This window comes from Marmota marmota, unplaced genomic scaffold (assembly GCF_001458135.2).
Source record: "Marmota marmota marmota unplaced genomic scaffold, marMar, whole genome shotgun sequence".
In the NCBI taxonomy this organism is placed as follows: domain Eukaryota; kingdom Metazoa; phylum Chordata; class Mammalia; order Rodentia; family Sciuridae; genus Marmota; species Marmota marmota.
Genome location: NW_026000137.1, coordinates 4,444,269 through 4,466,063, shown reverse-complemented (window position 1 = coordinate 4,466,063; position 21,795 = coordinate 4,444,269). Strand labels below are relative to the sequence as shown.

The window sequence follows — 21,795 nt, the reverse complement described above, 5'->3', positions numbered from 1 at the left end:
ATATATATATATATATATATATATATATATATATATATATATTTATTTATTTGCATTTAGTAGCAAATACATAACTTGCTAATTATTTATGTTTTATCCTGCTAGTTACTTACTTTTCTGTGTGAATGAAGGATTTGGAAAAGATTCTTCCCTTAACCTAGCATCTTAGCTGTGTTTCATCCCTGAAGGAGATGGAATGAGACCGTTGAAAGTAGTAATGAGAGTATTGGATAGGGCACTGAAGATGATTTTTTAATTTACAATTCTGCTTTGGTGGCTGCTTTGGGCTCTCTAGGGTGTGGAGACCATGAAGACAGTGGCCCTTAAGATGAGGACTTTGCTGGCTGGAAGAGCTCTGGGCTTCCCTGCTTGGAAGATACACACTTGTCATCCCAGACTCCCAGTGGAAAGTTCTCCAGGCAATATGGCTCTTCTTCAAAGCTGGTAGAATTCAGATCTTAAGTTCACAAACACTTTTGGGGACCTTATTAACACATACTTGGCATTGTGCCAGGTGCTGGTGATACTGAAGCCAGCACAACAGACACAGTAGGTGTCTGCAGACAGGGAATGAAGATAGGTGATAAGCAGGTTTTTACTTCACAGCACTCAGAGATAGAGCAGGGTGATCCCAGCTAGTCCTAGAATTATAGAAAACTTCCCAGAGTAAAAGATCGCTCATCTGAGACATGAAGAATGAGGAGGAGTTACTGTGGTACAGACCCCTAAGGCAGGATTCAAGAATGAATGTCAGGCCTGGGATGGGCTGAGGGGCTACAAGCCAAGGCAGGACTGGAGACCAGTTAGAATCCTTTTAAACACAGCCATGCAGGACCCTGTAGGCCATGTAACAAGGACATAAGTAAATCACCTATGTGTAGAGACATATGGCTTTAAATCTCACTATAGAACTAAACTCTTATCCCTCTGTTGTTCTGCTGTTAGATCTTCTAGTTATTTCCTGTCAATTGTGCCAAATGAAATAGGTAATCATGACTTTTCTGTTATTACAAAAAAATCAGAAATAATTTATGAACAAGAAAATAAGAGTTCCAAATTTGAATCATCATTAGTCTAATTTATTCACTTATACAGTAAGTTCATGAGACATAGTTTCTTATAAGGAATGGGGAACTGAAAATCAACTTTTTTTTTTAATGGTGCTGGGGATTAAACCCAGGGCCTTGTGCATGCAAAGCAAGCACTCTACAAACTGAGCTATATCCCCAGCCCCTTAAAATTAACTTTATAGAGCTATATACAGCTGCATTTTAATCTCATGGGACCACCATCATAGTAATGTTGTATAATTAATTGAAATGTTATTGAGCAGTACATGACTGTATTTTACCTTATTTTAAATATTTACCCTTACCCCACCCTTCTAGTTTTAAAGTAAGAACATGAAACTTTTCCCTTCTTGTAATAAGTATACAGAAGTGCTGAAAAGTATTGATTTCAAAGTTGGACTGAACTGATCGGCTCTCCCATATCAGCTTTAACCAACTGTGTGATGGCTGTACCATGATGAGCCTCACGTTTTACACTCGTGGTCATTCCTATCTATAGGGCCATTGTATACAGTGAGTGAGCTAATGAATGTTAAAGGTTTAGTTCAGTATTTGGTACATAGTAAGTGCACAATGAAATTTAGCAGTGTTTACTTCTATCATTTTGACATGTTCTTCTAAACCCAGGTTTCCATAACCCCTTAAAATGTTCTCAGCACTGACTTGGAACTTAACACTTTGATATCAGTGGTAGACATCTTTGCTCTTCTGGATGGCCCTATAAAACTGATCTGTACTGTAGTATTTTCTTGGGAAGAGAAGCACTGACATAGGGGCCAGTTAGCATTCTGTTTAACACAACTGTTAGAAATAGCAGCCCATGTTTTCACAACTTTATAATAAAAATGCTCAGTGTGCCCTGCTTTCCTAATACAGCCTTAATTCAAGATGATGATACATTTGAAGTGGCTTTTCTATTTTTCTATTTATCAGAGCAAATTTAGTGAAGTAGACAACTTGTTTTTATGAGTTCACTGCCATGAGGAAGGATCCCCTCCCCTTTCTATATGGAAAGATATTTAATCTAAAACTACTGTTTCTATGATGGTAGGTATCCAAGCTCATTACTGTGCCTAAATGTTTTCTACTGCCTTTGGAAATTTTAAACAACAGTCAGTGCCCTCTCCCCATTCACTGTCTTTCTGCAACAAAAACCTATTTTGCCAGTAAATTATTTGAAATGAGGAAATATTATATGACTAAGGACTGTATATGTTATATATATGTATGTTCACACAATGAGCAAACATTAAAATTGATGTGCAGATATAAGCTTTTATACACATACCTTCTGTTCTCAGCCCATAGGAATGTATTCAATCAATGTATATCATCTGCCACTTCATGTTACGAAAGCATTTGTATCAGTGTCTAGTTAGATAACAGAAGCCATTCTCAGGCTTTCAAATGGAGGGAAGGAATACAATTACAAATGTATTGAAAAGCCCGAGGGAGAGAAAAGGGAAGGTGTTATTACCCAGAGATTAGTAACCACTGGGAAGTCACTACCACTGCCAGGACTGGGGGAAGGAAGGGAAAAGTGGTGTTGCATGGACCCTGCAAACCTGCACTCTCAGGTTGGTGGTAGTGGTGGTACTGTGGCTTCTGAAACCATCTCACCACTGTCGTGCAGGTATACAAGAACTCACAGTCCCTGAAGGAGCTCATGGTCACACTGCCCAAGCTCTTGGTACCTACCATTGCCAGCTTTAGCCACAATTGTGCAGCTATTGCACAAGTCACCACTTGCCCTGGTACTGCTGCTGGTCACCACCAGAACTTGCGACTACTTATATGCTAAGGCTGCTGCAGTCACCTGCTTTTTTTACCCATTTCCTAATTTCCACCTCTCCCACCAACCCACCAAGTGATTTCTATTTGCAAACCTAACCAGAAACCAGGGGCTCTCTGGGATATATGCACTTTACAGGCTTCCAGTCAGTAGTTTATGGGATTCCAATTCCACAGGAGAGGAAGGATGAGGATAGAAATAATTACCAGCAAATACCCAGGACTGCATTTATAATTTGTACTATAAGATTGCAGAGACTAAGAGGGAGTGGCAGTAACTAATGATGGAAATCATTTTCTGTTATCTGTACTGTATATGTGTGTTTGTATGTTGTATACCTATAAATGTGTCCGTCTACAGAAATCTGACCAGTGGGTATAAATGTGTATGTTTAACCCAGACTCCTCTTATTAGTTTTCTATTGCTGCTGTAACAAATGAGCACAATCTTAATGACTTAAAATAGGACAAATTTATTATTTTCACTTCTACAGGCCAGAAGACCTACAGAGGTCTCACTGTATTAGAGTCAAGGTATAGGCAGAGCTACTTTTCTTTCTGTAGGCTTTCTTCTCTTTTCCCAGCTTTTAGAAATTGCCTACATTCCTTAGCTCATGGTTACCTATCTCTGGTTTCAAAAGCTGCAATATCTCCTTATGCTGCCATCTCTGTGATTCTCTGTAGCTGAGAAAAAAAAAATCTTTGCTTTAAAGGATATATGGTAGATTGAACCCACCTGGATAGTCCTAGATTCCTTCCCCTTTTCATGATACTTAGTGTTACAATTGCAAAGTTCTTCTAAACATGTAAGACAGAACTTATAGGTTCTGAGAATTAGACCTTGGACATCTATGAAGGCCTTTATTCTGCTTACCCTATTTCAGAATTTTAGATTCATACATATGTGTAGTTATTCACTGTTATAATCTTCCATAGACATTTCACATATGATTTCCAAAACTAAATTATTGCTCCATCTGGTTGGGGACATTGTCTTCATACAGTGACCTAAGACTGAATCTTAAAAATGTTCTGTATTCCCTTGACAGATTAGTAAATCTACTAGAATTTATTTTTAAACATTTTCTTAATCTTTCCTTGCCATGCGCCTTTCCTACCACTCATACCTCCTGCCAAGGAATGCAGGCATCTTCCTGAAAAGAAAGTATTTTTTGATTAATATTGTTTGGCATTGCTGCTAGCCAGTGCAGCTACTGATGGAACTCATGTTTTCAGCCCAATGTAATTTAGAGTATAGCATGAAAAGTGCACATTAAACAAATGCAAGTGTGATACATGTCCATTTATGATCTGTCTTACAATGTATCACTGGTTCAGTTTTCAAAAATCAGAGTTTAAAGTTTGGGAATATTCTAGAGACAGGGCAAGTTGGCTGATTAATTGCAATCAAAGTGCATACTTTCTGCATATGTCACCTTTTCTTGAGTCTGGAATATCAAGATGGAAAACAAGACTATTAAGTTACATGACAAATGTGACAACTTAGTAACTTTTAATAAAATCAAACTAGAATGTCCTTTAGCACTCAGTTCCATCAGATGCTATCTAAATGGGATTAAAGCACAGATTTTAGGTATTACGCCGGACTTAAGGCATCAAGATACCTGTGCTGGGGCCTGGGATGTGCATTTTAAGCAAGCATCCCATAAGTTTGTTGTGCACATTAAATTATGAAATTGTTGGACAATGTCAACTCACCAATACTCCAACTTTATAACACTGAGGCCCGAGGTTAAGAGGTTAAGGAAGGATTTATGTCTTGCTCACCTCTATCCTCTCCTTTTTAAATTAGGAAACTGGTGGATATTCTCTGTAAAGCTCCCCAGCACCCAGTTCCTAGTCATGTCAACAAATAGAAAGCATTCACTTTATTCTAGACAAACGGTACCAATACTAGCCTTTCATATGCAGCTTAGTAGACTCTCAGTACAGCTGTTCATGTGGTTATTCATGCATTCATTCAATCTTAGTTGGTTAGACCACTCACAATATACAGTAAAATTTGTGCATTTATACATAAGGCAAAATTAAAAGACAAAAATCTGGAGCAATATTTATATCTACAGCAGTTAATGTTAATATGTTGGTAAAATCAACTAATGTTCAGACTTTCTTCAGTAAGAAAACAATGGTAAAGACTTCTTATTAGCAATTGAACAAACTATAAAGACACATTCTGAGAATTCAAATACCCTAAAAATTCATAACAGTTCAAAGATGAAGTAAGCACTTTTCAATAATTTTATTTCACATAAAACACAAATAATATTATAATTTGAAAATCTCAAATGATCTCTCTTCATAAGAAGAAATAAAAATGTACCTTCTGCTTCCCTTTTCATAATGTACTTTTTAAAAATTTTGCCACATTACTAATTCTACTCAGAGGTATGAATATTAAAAATCAATTTATGTATTTCAAGGTGACAAGGCACAGTGGCATTACTATCTCATTCTTTTAAGTACATATAATTAAGCAACCAATTTCTTGTTAGAAACATAATGGAAACAAAAACCCATAAAAACCAACATAAGTCCAATTTAATCTTAGAATTTGAGTTCTTTGAAAAATAATAAAAATTTCTTCACAAGTATGTTAAGTCACTTAATTACAATGGTGGAGTAATTTTCTAACATTCACAATATTGATGAGTATAAGTAGGGCATTCATAATGCATACGAATAAAAGTTAATTAACTTATCAGGGTCCAGTTGTCTAAATTGGTATTTAGGCATTTATGAAAGGGTAGCTCAGATTCTTCCAGAGGATATTAAGCGCAGCAGCAAAAGCTTGCTTAAGAACTAACCCTGTGCTTTATCCTGCTGGAGATACTCTAGAATATGTTCAGACTCCTGGATAATGGTTGCTACAGAAGGAGGACATATCCATAGCTTGACTAATTGGCCTGACATTCCTAAAGTCTCCCTGGGCTGCTGATAAGAATTCAAAACATCTTATGCTCTTATTACAAAGTTTATTGTCATAACTGCATTTTGGAAAACATGAACCTATAAACCACACTCCAAACTCAGTTTAATTAAAAAAAAACTTTATTAAATTGCTGGTTATTTTCATTTTTGATTTATCTCATTTAATATTCGAGTGCACATTCAATTTACTTGTAACAAAATTGAGGCTTAAAGGTTAAACAACTTTTTCAAGGTTAACCAGCAGAAAATCTGAACTATGAACATGAATTTTTAAATGTGAAACCTAGAATTGTACTACATGTGGGAAGGTTGCTTTAAGAAATGTTAGGCTGCTTAGTACTCACTTGCTTCAAGAGAAAAAGAAAACACAAACAAAAGACTCCACAACTCCTAAGTGAACATGAATTAATTGGAAAGATTCAAGGGTAGAAAATGCTACCAGGCCTTAGTCAAGGATAGAAAATCAAGAGCTGAGGTGACTCTGTTCCTCTGTCATTTTCAGATATGTCAGTCTCTGCTTCTTATGTTAGCTTCATAATTTGCCACCTTTCAAGTGGGATTTCTCTGCTCCTGGTAAATAATAACTATCCTGGAGCAGGAGGAGTAAAAGGGGGGCTGGGTGAGGGAGAAAGTCAGAAGGTCACACTCTCTACACAGGGAGCTGTGGAAAGACACACCTGAGAAAGGTTCATGGGCAGCTTCTTTCAGAGTGGCCTCATAATAGGTGGGGAGCTTATCATTCATTGGTAGAGAAATGGTCTGCATTATTTAATACAAAGCCTTTATTGTCCTGTACTGTCAAGCTTTGATAGTTAAATCCCTGGTTCTCCCACTTGACTGAGAGCAGTTTTATGCATCTTAATTAGTTTCTTTATGTTGGGTTAAGATTGTTACACACACATAAGTACATGCATGCACTATATACTCTAACATCTTTATCTCTACTCATCTATAATTATATTATAAATATGCACATGTAATTTTATTCATGTAAGCATTTTATTCCTGTTAATCAACTGGAAGTCATCTGCATCAGGAGATATTTTGGTGTCAACAGTTTTATTGTCATTTGTTAACTAATTATTTGTGCTTATATACTTATCATTTGGTTAATAGCAGCAAGAACAATCAGGTATTGCCAGAGATAAACAAAAAGGTGCTTCTGCTATCAGAATGTGCCTACCTGTAACCTGTGGGTTTCCAAGCCTTCTGCAATCGCACAGTACCCTGAGTAAATCTCTTTAGCATCAAGCAGGAGTGAGAGCTCCTCCAAAGAATTATCCCACAAATTCAGTTTAGGCACAAGAAAACTTTTAGGGAAAACATGGTATGCATTTCAAAAAGTCCTAAACACTTTTCAGTTACAGAAACATTTGCTGTTTTTATAATAAACCCCAAAGTGCAAATGTCAAACTGATAATTACCTCCCTTTTAAGTGATAAAAGGAATACAGGAACTGCAGAAATAATCTCATAAAAACAATATTGAATATATTGTTTGATATGTATGGGTTATATTTTGGTTGGAAAAAAATCAAAATAAGAATATTTTTTCCTCTCATAACTCATTACTCAGTTTCCCCATTCCTAAAAGTTCTGCCCAATAACTATATGGCTTATGTACCAGCTTTTAAAAACTTCAAGTGTGTGCATGTTTGTGTGTGTGTCTGTGTGCTTGTGTGTGTTCTGTGAGACAGTAGAGAATAATAATAGATTTTTGAAAAAATTCTACACAAAGAATAAGACAGTAGAAGTATAGTTCTGATTTCACCAGAGAGAATAAGAAAGATGTGAGTTCTGTCCTACTCTTACCTCCTATCAGTTAGTTCTGTGATTTTGAAAAAGTTCTCTGCTTGCTTCACTATCCTCACTGGGGTATTAGGCTGAAATGGAAATGTCTACAGCTCCTCTAGTTCTAATATTTGTTTGCTCTCTTAATATGTATTATGTTAGAAAATAGTCATTTTACTTAACAAAGGGAAAATTTTAAAAGAAGATGCTGATAATTGTTGAATGAGGGTGGTGGGAAAATGGAGTCCTCATACAATTCTCTTTACTTTTGTTAATGAACAATTTAGAAAGAGAGAAATAATTGTTTTATGTTAGTTTATTTTAAGGAGTTACCTTAATATGAGGCGATATAAACAATAAAATGTACTAAGTAGCACAAATACAGAAGTTGGAGAACTTAACAAGTTCCCTTGAGTCATTTCAGTTGAAATAGCTTATCATTTTGTTATAAATGCCACATAGGATGCACTGATAGCTGAATTTAATGAACATACATTGCAGAGATAAATGGTTCATGAATTCACCATCATTTTGGATTGTGTGTTATTGCTCTCCGAAGTCATTAGTTTGGAAAATTGAGATTTGATTGTAATTTGCAGTTTGCTAGCAAGCCCTGACTGGGCAAAAAAGGAAGTGACCTGGATAAGGGCCAAATTTCAGAGCAAAATTTATGAATTCAATGTGATTGATCCATGAAGTATATAAAGCACTTGACATGATCTGCAATCAACTGTAACAATTTGACCATGGAAATACCAATGGAATGATTCAAGACATATTCCAGAATTTCTGTCTGCAGAGCTGGATTTCTTCTAGTGCAATTATTTATCTAAACAAATGGTTATTGAGAAAACATTCCTTTCCAGAACTGTATACATAGTCAACAGTCACTTGAAAGCCTAATTTAAAGTACAAGAAACCTGTACATTGTCACTTGAAACAGAGTTAGTGGTCATCTCTTTACTAAAATTTTTCCCCCCTCAGTACTGGGGATTGAACTCAGGGTTGCTTTTCCATTGAGCTACATCCTCATTCTTTTTTGGTTTTCATTTTGAACAGGATCTTACTAAGTTGCTTAGGGCCTTGCTAAATTTCTGAGACTGGCCTTGAACTTGCCATCCTCCTGTCTCAGCCTCCTGAGCTGCTGGGGTTACAGGTTATGCACCACAATGTCTGGTAAAATTTTGGAATCTTAAAAGGTGTTTTTGCTTTTCCAAATATACTCTGAAATTTCAATGCCAGCAGCCATGCTATTGGAAATGTTGTCTACTCTTCCATTTTCTCTTATCTTTGCTTCTCAATTTAGTGCATCCTGTTTCTATCTCCACTACCTTGCATAGCTCCACTCTTCTCAAGTCACCAGTATTGTTCTTGTCATTAACCCTACTCATCTGGGCTCTTTTTCCCTTGCCTTGGAGGCAGTGATTCCTTCTTAGGGAAATCTATTCCTTTGTCTTCCCTGGCACCAACTCCATCTGCTTTTCTCCTTGTTGTCTGAGCGATTTAAATTGAGTAATGCCTTCTTAGATTTCTTTCTAGCTCCCTCTTCTTCTGCTGTTGGCATTTCTCAGGGTTTTGAACTAGATTTTTCTGACTGCTCATTCTGTTTAGTTGTGCTGAGTGATAGCACTCACTACTCCTCAATTCCCAGTCACCATCTGTAAACTGATTTTCAAATCTTTATCTCTATGACAGGTCCATCTCCTAAGACCCAGGGCAATATATTGAACCTTCTATTAGGTAACTTTACATTGATGTTTCTGGGACATCTCAAATTCCACAGGTTCAAAATAAAAAATCTCATCTCATTATTCCCTGCACAACTGAAACAGCTGCTCTTGTAGGTCCCTACCACAGGGAATGTACACCTTCAGGTTTTTATCTTTGACTCATTTCTGTTCTCCATACCCTCTACTTTCAAATGCCAAGATATGTGACATATCTCTTTATTCTTTCTGTCCACCTCTTTCTATCGCTGCTGTCCTTATAAGGCATTATAAAGACTATGCATAGACTTCTATCATTTCTTTCCCTGTAAAAGCCTCTTATCCACTGTGCCTCTCCAGTCTAATTGCCTAGTTCCCGCCCAATCTCTTCTCCTCAATTGATAGCGGTTCTTCTATAATGTGTATTTAATCATGGTGTTCCTCTGACTTAAATAAAACTGTGTTTCAGTTTTCTTGGAATACAGTCATAGTATTTATGCAGCTTTAAATGTCTGTAACTGTATAATCTGGCCCAATGCCTAGCTATCTGATCTCATCTCTCATGATTACCCTTTATACTTCAGGTGGAGTCTTATTGAAATTTTTCTTTCAGTCTCACACAACATGAATCTTCCTGCCTTTGTGTTTTAGGACACCCTACTGCTATCTCTTTCTTTCCTTAGAGGACTCTCCTGATCCCTGAAACTATGTAAAGTTAGGAAACAAACTACTGCAACTTGTGTATCTGCTATGATAACTATAACGTTTGTTTAATTTCCTTTTGTGTATTTGGAGTAGAAGGAAAAGAAACCACATGCTCTTTAAGGTAAAAATTATGCTTATTTGGCTTATGACTGCATGCAGCCATGCTTAGCAAGGTACCTGATGGTTTTGCAGTCCATACTTTCTGAGTAACTAAAGACAGAGTAATTTCAAATGTCTGCCATGTTCTCCTGGCACCAGTTAATAGAAGTGGTAGGCAACCCATTACAATATAGTACCACAACCCACTTTTTTTCATTTACATTTTCATTGTAAATGGAAAAAAATGACATACCAATGGATTTGGGAAGTGCAAATGAAGGCTTTCATGTGCTTGTCTGTTCCATGTTCCCTAACACATGGATTTGAATATACTAGAGGGTATGGAACCCAGGGGTGCCTATTACCACTGAGCTACAACCCCAGCTCTTGGCATTTTTCGTTTTTGAGACAGGATCTCACTAAGTTTCTGAAGTTGTCCTTGAACTTGTGATCCTACTGCCATAGCCTCCCAAATCTCTGGGGTTACATGAGTGTAGCTTGGATAATAAACAGTTCTTTTAAATTAAAGTTTGGAGTGACTTTGACTAAAGGAAGGCATTAGACTCAATAAGCACTACTGATTTCATTTCTTGTCCCACTAAATGCAGATATAAGATTATGGGGGAGATGTGGTAGTCGATATATCCCACTCAGAATAATCTTTGGAACAATTTTTCCTTTAGCTTAATTTATTTCAACTTATAAAATTCCTTTACTAGAAGTTGTTTTCTTGTATATTAGCACCTAGCCATTTCCACAAAGAATGAGATTTTATATATGTGATCTATACCTCATATAATCATATTAATAATGGAAATTATATGATTTCAACTAATAACATGTTATAGTCATATATGTAGGTATATAGAGAGGTATCATAATGGAAATATCAAACAAAATACTTTATATAAATTCAGTATCCCTTCTGTTTCCTGCCTTACTTTCCTATATGTCTCTTGTTTATCCATCTTATTGGATAAACAAGAGACATATTTGACATCTTTTGAGATGTTTAATCTATGTTTATTCACCTGCTTATTATCTCTCAAATTGGTACCCTTACACTAATTTTCATGCTCATTAATTTAGTTCAGACTCTGATCATCTTCTGTTAGAAGAGTTTTAACAACTTTCTAGGAATCAGTCAACACCAATATGTTCCTTGACAGTCTATTCTCCACTCATTAGCAAAACAAATCAGCTTATGCCCTTCATAATATCTTCAATGACTTCTCATTGACCTTCAAGAAAAGTGCTTCCTCCTTCATTAATTCATTAGGATTCTGATTTTTAATAGAACATCTCAGTCCTGTCCATGTCTACCTGATTATCCAAAACTATATAGTATTTCCTTTCTGATGGTTTTGGCTAATATTTGAGAGGCTTCACTGACTTTATGGTGTTCATAGATTCTGCAGTGTAGGTGAACAGAGGCTCAAAAAGGAATGAATTATTTGTTCATATTATATATACAAATATATATATATATATATATGAACTATATATAAACCTAGAGTCTGAATTAATGACTAACCTACTCTATCATAGAGTACACCTATAGGCAATACTAATATCTTTCTCAAAAAAAATTCATCTTCCTCATCTCTATTTAAGCAATACACACACACACACACACACACACATATGTACATGTGCAGTTAGAAATAGAGCTAGAACATAACTAAGATCATTCATCTTACTTACATTTTGACTTTGGAGCAGAACTGTGGTCAAAAAATGTTACTCACTACACAGAATAAACAGTGAAGAATCAAAGAATTAAAATATCCAAATATGTAGTTTTCATGTTTTGTAAAGAAACCTTGTTTTTGATAGTCTGTATATATATATTTCTTTGCTTCCAAAGATCCAAAGCATAGTTGAATGGGGAAGAGGGATTGAGTGAGAGAGATTCTTTAGGAGGTCATTACAGTACAGTCAATTTTAGTAACATGTAAATATGTTTCAACACTTAGCAATTTATTCTGCCATAAATCAAGCCTTTACATTTACTATACTATTTTTAAACATTGGATCAAGACTATTTAAAAAACTTAAGGGAGGGTAGAGGGGGAAATATAGAAGTTTGGTGGATTAGACAAAACGGAATGAAGGGAAGGGAAGGGTGATGGGAATAGGAAAGACAATAGAACAAATCAAACATAACTTTTCTATGCTCAAATCTGAATACACAACCAGTGTAACTCCATATCATGTTCACAAGAATGGGATCAAAATTGTAATGGGTTGCACCCTGTGTATATATAATAGGTCAAAATACACCCTACTGTCATGTATATATAAAAACAACAAATAAAAATGGATCAATATTTTAAAATCCAATCATATATGTGAACCATATAATTTAAATAGTATCAAATTTATACTTACAATGACTTAGGAAAGATAGAAGGTAAATATTCATCTTACCAAATGTATAAATATTAGTCATATCAAACACCTATTTCAAAAGCAGGTAAGCATAATTATTGAAATAAGGATTTAAAAAATATAAAGAAAATGTCTTTAATATGAAATAAAAATTCGTTTCAATGCTTGTTCACATACTGCAACAGGAAAGAGTATTTTAATCTAATAAAATGGGAATAAGTAACAGTACTTGGATTTTGGTTCAGTGAATAGTAATATATAAATATAAAAGTTTAACAGAATCACTTGCACTGTGTATTCTTGGTATATTTCCAAATTAGAGTAGAAGTTATTATGTGGATAAAAAGTTAGAGATTTTAGATATTGATAAGAACAAAATTTGTGGGAAAATTCTCACAGAATTTAGATGTGGAAATGGAAATGCTTGTGGGCATCCAGTGGTACTTCTTAGGAAGGCACTACATAAGACTAGAACAAAGATTGGTCCATGCAGTAACCAGGAAAACACTCAGCATTAAATGCAGACCCCTAACTATGACCAGAGAGCTCCACATCTTGTATCCTGGGCCACTCTTTGCAACTCTCCTCTTCATGGAAAAGAGCCACTCACTCTGGACTTCTTGCTGTCTTTCAAACATACCAGCATACTACTATTAAAAGGTTTTTGAATTTGCTGTTCTCCCAGAATGTTCTGACCTCTGCCATCCCATCTTGATGTGTATGGCACCTTTTCTCATTCTGGTCTCAGTTTGTAGACCACTTACTTCCTTTGAGAAGCCTTCCCTGACCAACAAACACAAATGATGTAAATGGGACCCTTAAGTCACTGTCAATATTATGATTTTATTTCCCCCACAACACATAAAAGTATATGAAATAAACTCCCCTATTTTTTATAGTTCTTTTTTCAAGATGACATGCTCAATGAAAACATAGGCCTTGTCTTATTATGCCCTGGTAACCAGGGACTAAACAGTGATGACAACAAAATATTTGTATGAAAAATGTTAAATAAATGAAAATGTAAACAAGCATTTGAAGTTAGTAGTTCTTAAGTAGTAATTGAGGTCATGGCATGAACTGGATTGGGGTAAAGAACAAATAACTACAGTGAGCAGGCACAGAAAAGAATACCTTGACAACACTATTATCCCCTTTTTTATCCTCTTTGGGGATAGAAACTGGTCCTTTAGACTGAAAATTACTGGTGAACCAATTAGTAAATATTCACATTCAGTTAAAAATGGATCTTTATTTTATTCTAACTTTATAACTACGTATAATTAAATCAAATATAAGAACCCCCTTTTTGAAGTTTACAACTATATAGGAACATACCAGAAAGAGTATTTGGATTGATCTAGAGTCCAACCATTGTAACAAATTACCAATAAAATAAATCATCAAATAAAAAGTATTGAATTTTGTCTTTCAAAAAGTGAGAAAACAGAAAGGTATTAATGATTACTACTTTATATAGCAACTCAGCATTGGGTCAGTAAATACAAAAATCTTTTCTTGGATATTAAAAAGAATCCATTATAGAATTAACAGTTGTAAAATAATTAGAAAAGTGATTTGACAGAAATCATTTACTTTACATAGTTTACTTGTAGAGGAACCAGAATTTGTGTAATTAATGCAGTGAAGGGAAACAAGTGCTAATGTTATAAACACTTGCTTTAGCTTCTGGCAAAATACCTTAATATCTTTAGGTCTCATATACTTTTATTTGTAGAACAAGGAGAGTAATAGATATTTAAAAGGTGCTTTTTTAGTTCTACCTGTATTCTTTTAAAATCTCTGCACTGTGTTTTTTAATATAAGTGCTATGGGCAGGTAATCTGGAAATTTAAATAATTGACCACAAGGGGGAGAACTCTAATTCTACATTAAATCATTTAATACAATGAAATAATCTGAAAGTATCTTGCTGTGTAAAGTTGGTGCAAGGCTGTCTTATTTTTAGTTCCTCAGGGAATCTGAGGTACAGCACTGAAGAGATAGGTTTAATTTAATTGAAATGAAATGCAGTTTTATGTAACTAAAGTTACAAGAAAGTTACTGTATGTCAAAAGCTATTTGGATTAAGCAATAATTCTCCATGAAGAAATAGAAATGTTTCTTCTATTAATAAGGAGACAACAGATTTTTAGAATTTAGCCTGGGAGAGTTTTCCTTTCAAATATTATTTCAGTTATTCTTCAAGAAATCTGTAACCTTCCTGAAACTCATTAGTCAACTCTAAAGCAAGCATACATCAACAGGGTAGTCTATTACACAGTATCTACAAAAAATCAAAAGATTTAGGGTGGAGCTGGCTGCAAAGTTTGAATTTTCTATGTTCATGAACGTATATGAATATATGTTATAGTTCATTGTTATCTGAGTATTGAATACTGTATGTTCACAGTGTTATTTATTTTTATCTTTGGGTGTAAGGAAAGTATAACTTTGATTGAGTTGAAAATTATCAGTTTTCATCAGGTTTAATGATTTATATTTTGAGAACTTATCAAACTAAGTTATATTTGTATGGTCCGAATGTAAGATTCTGATTTTTATCAAATATACTCAAACCATATACAGCTAAATAAGTCTCCTTTACACATTATTATTGTAAGCTATATAAGTGTCTCAGTGATACACCTGCTACAGAAAACAATGGGCGCTTCCCCTTAGAGGCAGGATGTTATGATTTAGACTTTAATGTTCCCCCAAGTCTCCAAAGACCGAAGGCTTGGTTGTCAATGCAGGAAGTGGAGTAGGTCCTTTAGGGAATATTGAATCATGGGGGCGCTAACCTTAATATTGGATTAATCCATTTGATGGATAATTGGGAGTTGGCAGAAACTGTAGGAGGTGGGGCCTACTTGGAGGAAGCAAGCCACTGAGGATATACCCTGGAAGGGTATATTTTATGTCCAGTCCCTTCCACATTCCCTTTATCTGCTTCTTAGCTTCCATTTGCTGAGAAACTTTCCTTTGCTACTTCCTTCCTTCATGATGCTCTACCTCAACTAAGGTTCAAAGGAATGGAGTCAACCAACCATGAGCTGAAACCTCTGAAACTATGAGCCACAATAAAACTTCCCTCCTTTAACTTGTTTATGTCAGGTATTTTGGTTACAGTGATGAAAGCTGACTAAAACCGTGTCACACTCTTTATTCAGTGACAGTAGATCTTTCTTTGAGAGTGAGTGTGATATTTATAAACACACATATCTACAAATGAAAGATTGAATGTTAAAACTACTAATCAAGTTGGAGCATATGTTAGTTGATGATTAAAACTGGATATAACTAAAATATTTAAGCTTTCTTTGGTTATAAACTTCTTTAATTCAGCTTTCATAAAAAAATCACAAAATGATTTTGGCATGGTGTTATTACTGGGTTATATAGAAATCCTCCTAAAGTGACTATAATAAAAGGTAATTTTCATCTGAATAAATACCTAACTAATGGTGTTCATAGACTTGTAGTTTTTTCAGGACTCAGTGGGAAAAAGTCATTTCTAACTCCACATAACATGAGCTGGGCTGAATTGAAATCTAAGATTAACTGGAAGACCAGAGTCTGAAATCCCCCAAAGTCTACTCACATGTCCAGCCGGTAACACTGGCTATAGGATGGGCCCTAACTAGGAATGTCAATTGAAAACTGCTTAGATTGCTCACAGTATAGTGTTCAGGGTCTAGGAGCTAGTGAGCAAAGCAAAGGGCATGGCATTTTTATGACTCAGCCTTGAGGGTCATGTGGAATAACTCCTGAGGTACTCCATTGGCCAAGGCCATCAAAAAGACTACCTGATTTCAAGGGAAGGGATTTAGAAGTCACAGCAAAAAAGGATATCGGAAGAATGTAAAGGTTACATTGTAAAGGGAACCTGTGGAATTGGATACATTGGAGTATACAGTACCATGTACCTTAATTTCATATATATTAATCCAGAATTTTTATCCATAAACTATATTTTTATTCAGTTAGCAAACTTTAGAAAATCTGCTTCCAAACAAAATTCACCCCATCAAAGAAATTCTATCTGATGCAACAAACATTTAATTAATTTCCTATAGAAATTGCTTCATAGGGAGTAAATTGAGAAGATATCTTACATGGAATCATTTAGAAATAAAGTTTTAAAGTGGACAGGAATATATCGTTATGTATATCGTGCCCTGCCCCAGTGCATGAAAATGTCATGTAGAAAGAAGGGTGCTCAATAAATAATGTCACATGAAGGAATATAAAGCCATCTGATGATGTGTTTTCCAGATATTTCAAAGAAAATATTGTGTTCTTTAGCCTTATAGTGATCCTAATATTATTGTTATATATGTAGGCCAGAATACGTGAACTTTGGAACTATTTTCAAAGATTACATTTTGCTTTCAGAATGCAGGAATCATATAGTGAGTACTCTTCTTGCTTGTGCTCAGAAAGCCCTAATACTCCTACAGTAATAATCAAATCTTATATCATATCATAATTAATTTTACACATTCTTGCCTCTAACTTTAGGTTGCAGGCAACTCAAGGGTTGGATTGTCCCCCTAAATATTCCATTGCCAGAGGATTGTAATTCTGCTACATGGTAAAGTCTGTTCACTAACTTTTGAGAGAATTAATGAGAATCTGAATTTATATTTTAAAAAAATTAGTTCCACAAAAGTGATGGAATTTGAGAACTATGAATAAAAAAATAATGTATTTAACTTAATATCAGAACAAATACATTCTTATATTTAGCTCAACCTATTACCTCTGTGTACACTGCAATGTTTTTTAAAATAGAGAAGGAAAATTCTAGAAATATTTTCCCCTTTATTTAAAGTAGCACAACATCCTCAAGAGATCAAACCACATCATATCTCTCAGCTGTAGAAACGGGAAGGAGCAGGCCAGACCACCTCAGAATCCATGGTAACGTGAATAGGTTTATTATACATGTTCATGAATGTTTGTGGGTCCATAAATTGTTCACATTTCAACAGATACTTTATGATTTGTTCTGGAAGGAGTAGCTCAGGTGCAACTTGGTGCAAATTATCCCCTGGTCCCTTAGCACCCGCTTTCATAGACTTAAAAAGGTGAAGTGCTAGTTTATGAGTCTGGGTGAGGAAATCTGTGATGACCTCATTTAAGGACTGTGTCTGTGTCACATCATCAAGATACATAACTGGCACTTTGATGACTGAAACGTGCCATTGCATGAAGAATCTCGTTGGGATGTTATGAGAAATGACTATAATTTTCATGTTTTGGACGAAATAGTCTGTTTCCTTTCTTTCATGGTCTAGATAATCTAAAAGAATTTGGTAAAGGGTATCACTGGAAGACTCAAGGATATGCAGAAGGGACGTGGGGTATATGAGCAATAATCCTGTCACTGCTTCTCCTAGGTGATGTTTCAAAATCGACTGAAATACTTGTTCATAGTATTCAGCAATTTCTTTTTTCTCCAGGTTTGTTTGTGTGTTGGCCACTAGAAACATCCTATGAAGGAGGAATTTCTTTAGCTGTAGTCTTTGTTTCTCTTCCAGAAGGTGCAAATAGTTGCCGCGGGGTACTTGTGGCATTAGAGCTTGCAAGGGTAAAGGCCTTTTGCGGCCCTTCTGACTGGGGCCCAGGTTGGCCATGATGAATTCTATTTATTCTTCTAGATGATCTCAGATTTTAGTTTATCACATCATTAGGAGATATCTTTAGTGATGAACTCTTACTTTTATTTCTTCTGACCAAAAAAAAAAAAAAAAGAGAGTAATTGTTTTTCAAATGTTACTGAATAGAAAAATCCCTTCCCAGGACTATCAATTAAGAATGTCTTTGAAATGAAAGAGAAAGTCAGGAGACTTACACTTTAGAGATTGGTTTTAAGTTTGCAATGAAATAGCTATTATATATCCTAAGAAAAAAACTTTGCCAATGTAATGGTGACTACACATTGTTGTGTATTTTTTTGTCAATTAAAAAAAATGGTATATTTATTATTCTTCCAATTTCTTTTATAAATTTAACAGTCTATAACTTTAAAATAAAATCTGGGGCACTCTAAATCCAAGTTAACTTATTTAATATTTACTTGAAACACTAAAAGTTAAGTGTTTATTGGATAAAAATGATACACTTTTCAAGAAGTGAGTGTTGATACTTTGTTTCTTCTCCTATCAATAAAATTACTCTTGTTCGTTATCATTCTTAAGGTTTAAATAAAAATATTTTGCTAGTTTAACTTAACCTTCTTAGAATCCCCTGCTCTCCAAGGTAAACATTTCTTTCTTCTTTCAAGTGTTCTGCACCTACCTGCCCCAGGTCCTGCTTGCCTGTCCTCCATCATTCCACCAACTGCCAGTGCTCTGTGCTCTCAGCCCTCCTGGGTTCTGACTGCCACAGGGCATTGATGAGTTGGAATGCCAGTGGCATTAAAGGGCCAGAGTGCTCATGCAAGTCCCATCTCCTCATTTAATGAGAGTAGGCCAACCAACACCTGGATGTCACTGTAGGGGAAGTGAGGGCTTCTTTGCCCAAATGACTTTTTGTTAGCCAGGTCCATTTGTAAGTCAGAGGTGGTGGACCTGATTTTTTTCTTCCTTTTCATTTGGGTCAATAAAAAGTGTGGTTGTAGAGTTTTTCTGTTATACTAATTAAATACTGAAATAACACATATCTGGATCAGTGTGATGGTGAATCTGTTATGAGAAAGTGCAACAATTGCATTTGGGTTCCTTAATTTAATGTGAATTGAAGTTAATTTTTAGAATAAAAATTAATAATATTGTCTATAAACATTATATTCACACAACCTCTAAACAACAATTTGAAAGCAACAAGGTTAGCAATCACTCTTATTTAATTAAAAAAATTAAAACTTAGAGTGATTTTTTTCTCATGTGGTTGCATTACTCAAACTAATGATTACATTTTAATAATGTACAGCAATAAATTATCCCTGAAAGTGGAGGCTGAGAGGTGATCTAATAATTTTTTAATTGTGTGATACATACAAATCTACTGTAATTCCTCACTTCATCATTTCCCGAAACAACACAATCTTTCCCAAGTTGTTAACCTTGTCATTGCCTAGTATTGGGATTGTCATCATTCTCAGTCTTCTTACAGCTTTGCACAACGCTCCTCTGTTGATCACAATCTGCACTATGATCTTCTCTCTTCCCCTGATTCTCATGACACTGTACTGCCCTGAATTTTGGTGTATCCCAATTCCTTTTCACATCTAGCCATGGGCAATACTGAGGCTCTGTACTCATGCATATCTCCCACTCTACTTCCTTGCTCTTAGTTCAGCATTATCTATTCTTCTCTTTTGTAAGGATATTTGGGTAGTTCTTGTTGCTTCTCTTGGCTCTAGGTTTCATGATTGACAATGTTGATTGACCACTGATCTTTCCTACTGAGCTCAGCTGTGGACTGGGAATCTTCACTCTAAAGACTCAAGGCAGGCATAACTAGTTGGCTAGGGTTGACAAAGATGAAAAAATTGAGACCATTCCAGAATCTTCTCTTCATAGAAGACTCCTAAATTATTTCCAGTCACTTATTTCTTATTTACAACTCCTCTTTCCTTAGGTATGACTCTATTCTTTTGAATTTAAAATGCCAACATTCTACTATTTTCCTTATTAATTCTGTTTACTTTACAAATACCCGACTAGTATTTGTATTAACTTTTTTATTTCCTCTTAGTTTTTGGGAAAAAATCTTCTGTCGGTTCTTCTCATGTTTCCTAAAAGTTATCTCCAAGTTTATTCTCTTTGAAATGCATTTTAGATTCTAGATTTTCATTACCTCCTTCATAGTCCAGCTCTTTATTTGGATTATGATAAGAGTCTTCTGCCCTCAATATTTCTCCATCCCCAAAATTCAGCCAAAAGTATGATCTCATTTGCCTGATAATGTTAGAAATATACTAACTTTTTATCTTGCAAAATTCCTGCTAATATGTCTCCTCCATAGAATGCCAAGAGAGAGAAAATCTCCTTTCATCAGGTCTAGAGTGATTTCTGGCATTTATTTCTAAACCCTAGTGATGGATTAGACCAAAGAGTTGCTTAGTGCCTCACCATTGCTGAGGCTGGCTTTGAACTTGAGATCCTCCTGCCTCAGCCTCCTGAGCCGTTGGGATTACAGGTGCGGGCCACTGTGCCTGGTTTTCCATGAATTTTTTGTTGTTGTTGTTGTTATTGGGTTATTTCCTCCACAGTTGCCAAAAAGCTATCTTAAAGGTTGAAAGGGGCACTTCTCTTATATTTTTGGCTTTCATGGATCATACTACCAACTACCAATAGTAAAGTTTGTGACCAGATAAGAATAGAAATAGTGGTAGGTGTATTTCAGCAATTACAGGTAGGTACCTGTAATTTCAGCAACTCAGGAGGCTGAAGCAGGAGTTTAAGGTCAATGAGAGCTCATTCACTAAACTTCCCAAGAAAACTTAGCTGCTGCTTCCATCTTGATGTTTCTAATGCACGGAACGTTATTTGCGTGATATCTATTTTTTTTGTTGTTGTTGTTTTCTGCACTGTTTCAAGAGAATCTCAGATTCCTGGCTTCTCATCACCCCTATCTAACTCTTAGATTCTGAATTTAGAAACAAATATTTTCATTTTTACATTTTTATAGTGACAATATTACCTTGCACACCAATAAGTCTGAGATCAATGAGTAGTTAATGACAGTAGATGGATTTGGTTGGATCACAGGAACGATGTAGGAATTTTCCTTTAAATTTACTTTAGTCAAACCATAAACATCCTCCATTTTCAGAGAAATGACCATGCAATAGATTTATTATTAAATTTATTTTTAGTTTAAGGCCATCCTCAGCAAGTTACAGAGACCTTGTCTCAAAATAAAAAATAATAAAGGCTGGGAATGTAGCTCAGTGGTAAAGCACCTTAGGTTGAAAACCCAGTGCCCCCCCCCCAAAAAAAAAAGTGACAGAAATAACAGCATGTAGGTATAACAAAAACTGTCCAAATAACAATTTAGACAGTTTTACTAATTGGCATGTATAACTAAAGTTGCACATTCTTCTTTCAATAGACACTCAGCATTTGAGTTCTCAGGTGCAACAGTTCTTTTGTTCTACATGTTAAAGGCCATTTTCTTACTTACACTCAGATGGCGACTCAGAACTCTTCTATCTATGGATCTGGATAAGGAAGCATTTATGTTATTCCCCCAGAGTGATTTGTTAAGAATAGCTATACAAGTTCAAATTCAAGCCTCTTATAAGTCACAGAACTGAATAGGAAATGATGATGCTGA

General features: G+C 35.3%; 1 protein-coding gene across 1 annotated transcript; it reads right to left on the bottom strand.

The window, feature by feature from the left end:
• Window positions 1–15,784: 15,784 nt before the first annotated feature.
• Window positions 15,785–19,338, bottom strand: Tex47 (testis expressed 47). Its single transcript, XM_048785443.1, has one exon. The coding sequence runs from the start codon at window positions 18,144–18,146 to the stop codon at window positions 17,382–17,384; it is 765 nt and encodes a 254-aa protein (XP_048641400.1). The 5' UTR covers window positions 18,147–19,338; the 3' UTR covers window positions 15,785–17,381.
• Window positions 19,339–21,795: the final 2,457 nt, after the last annotated feature.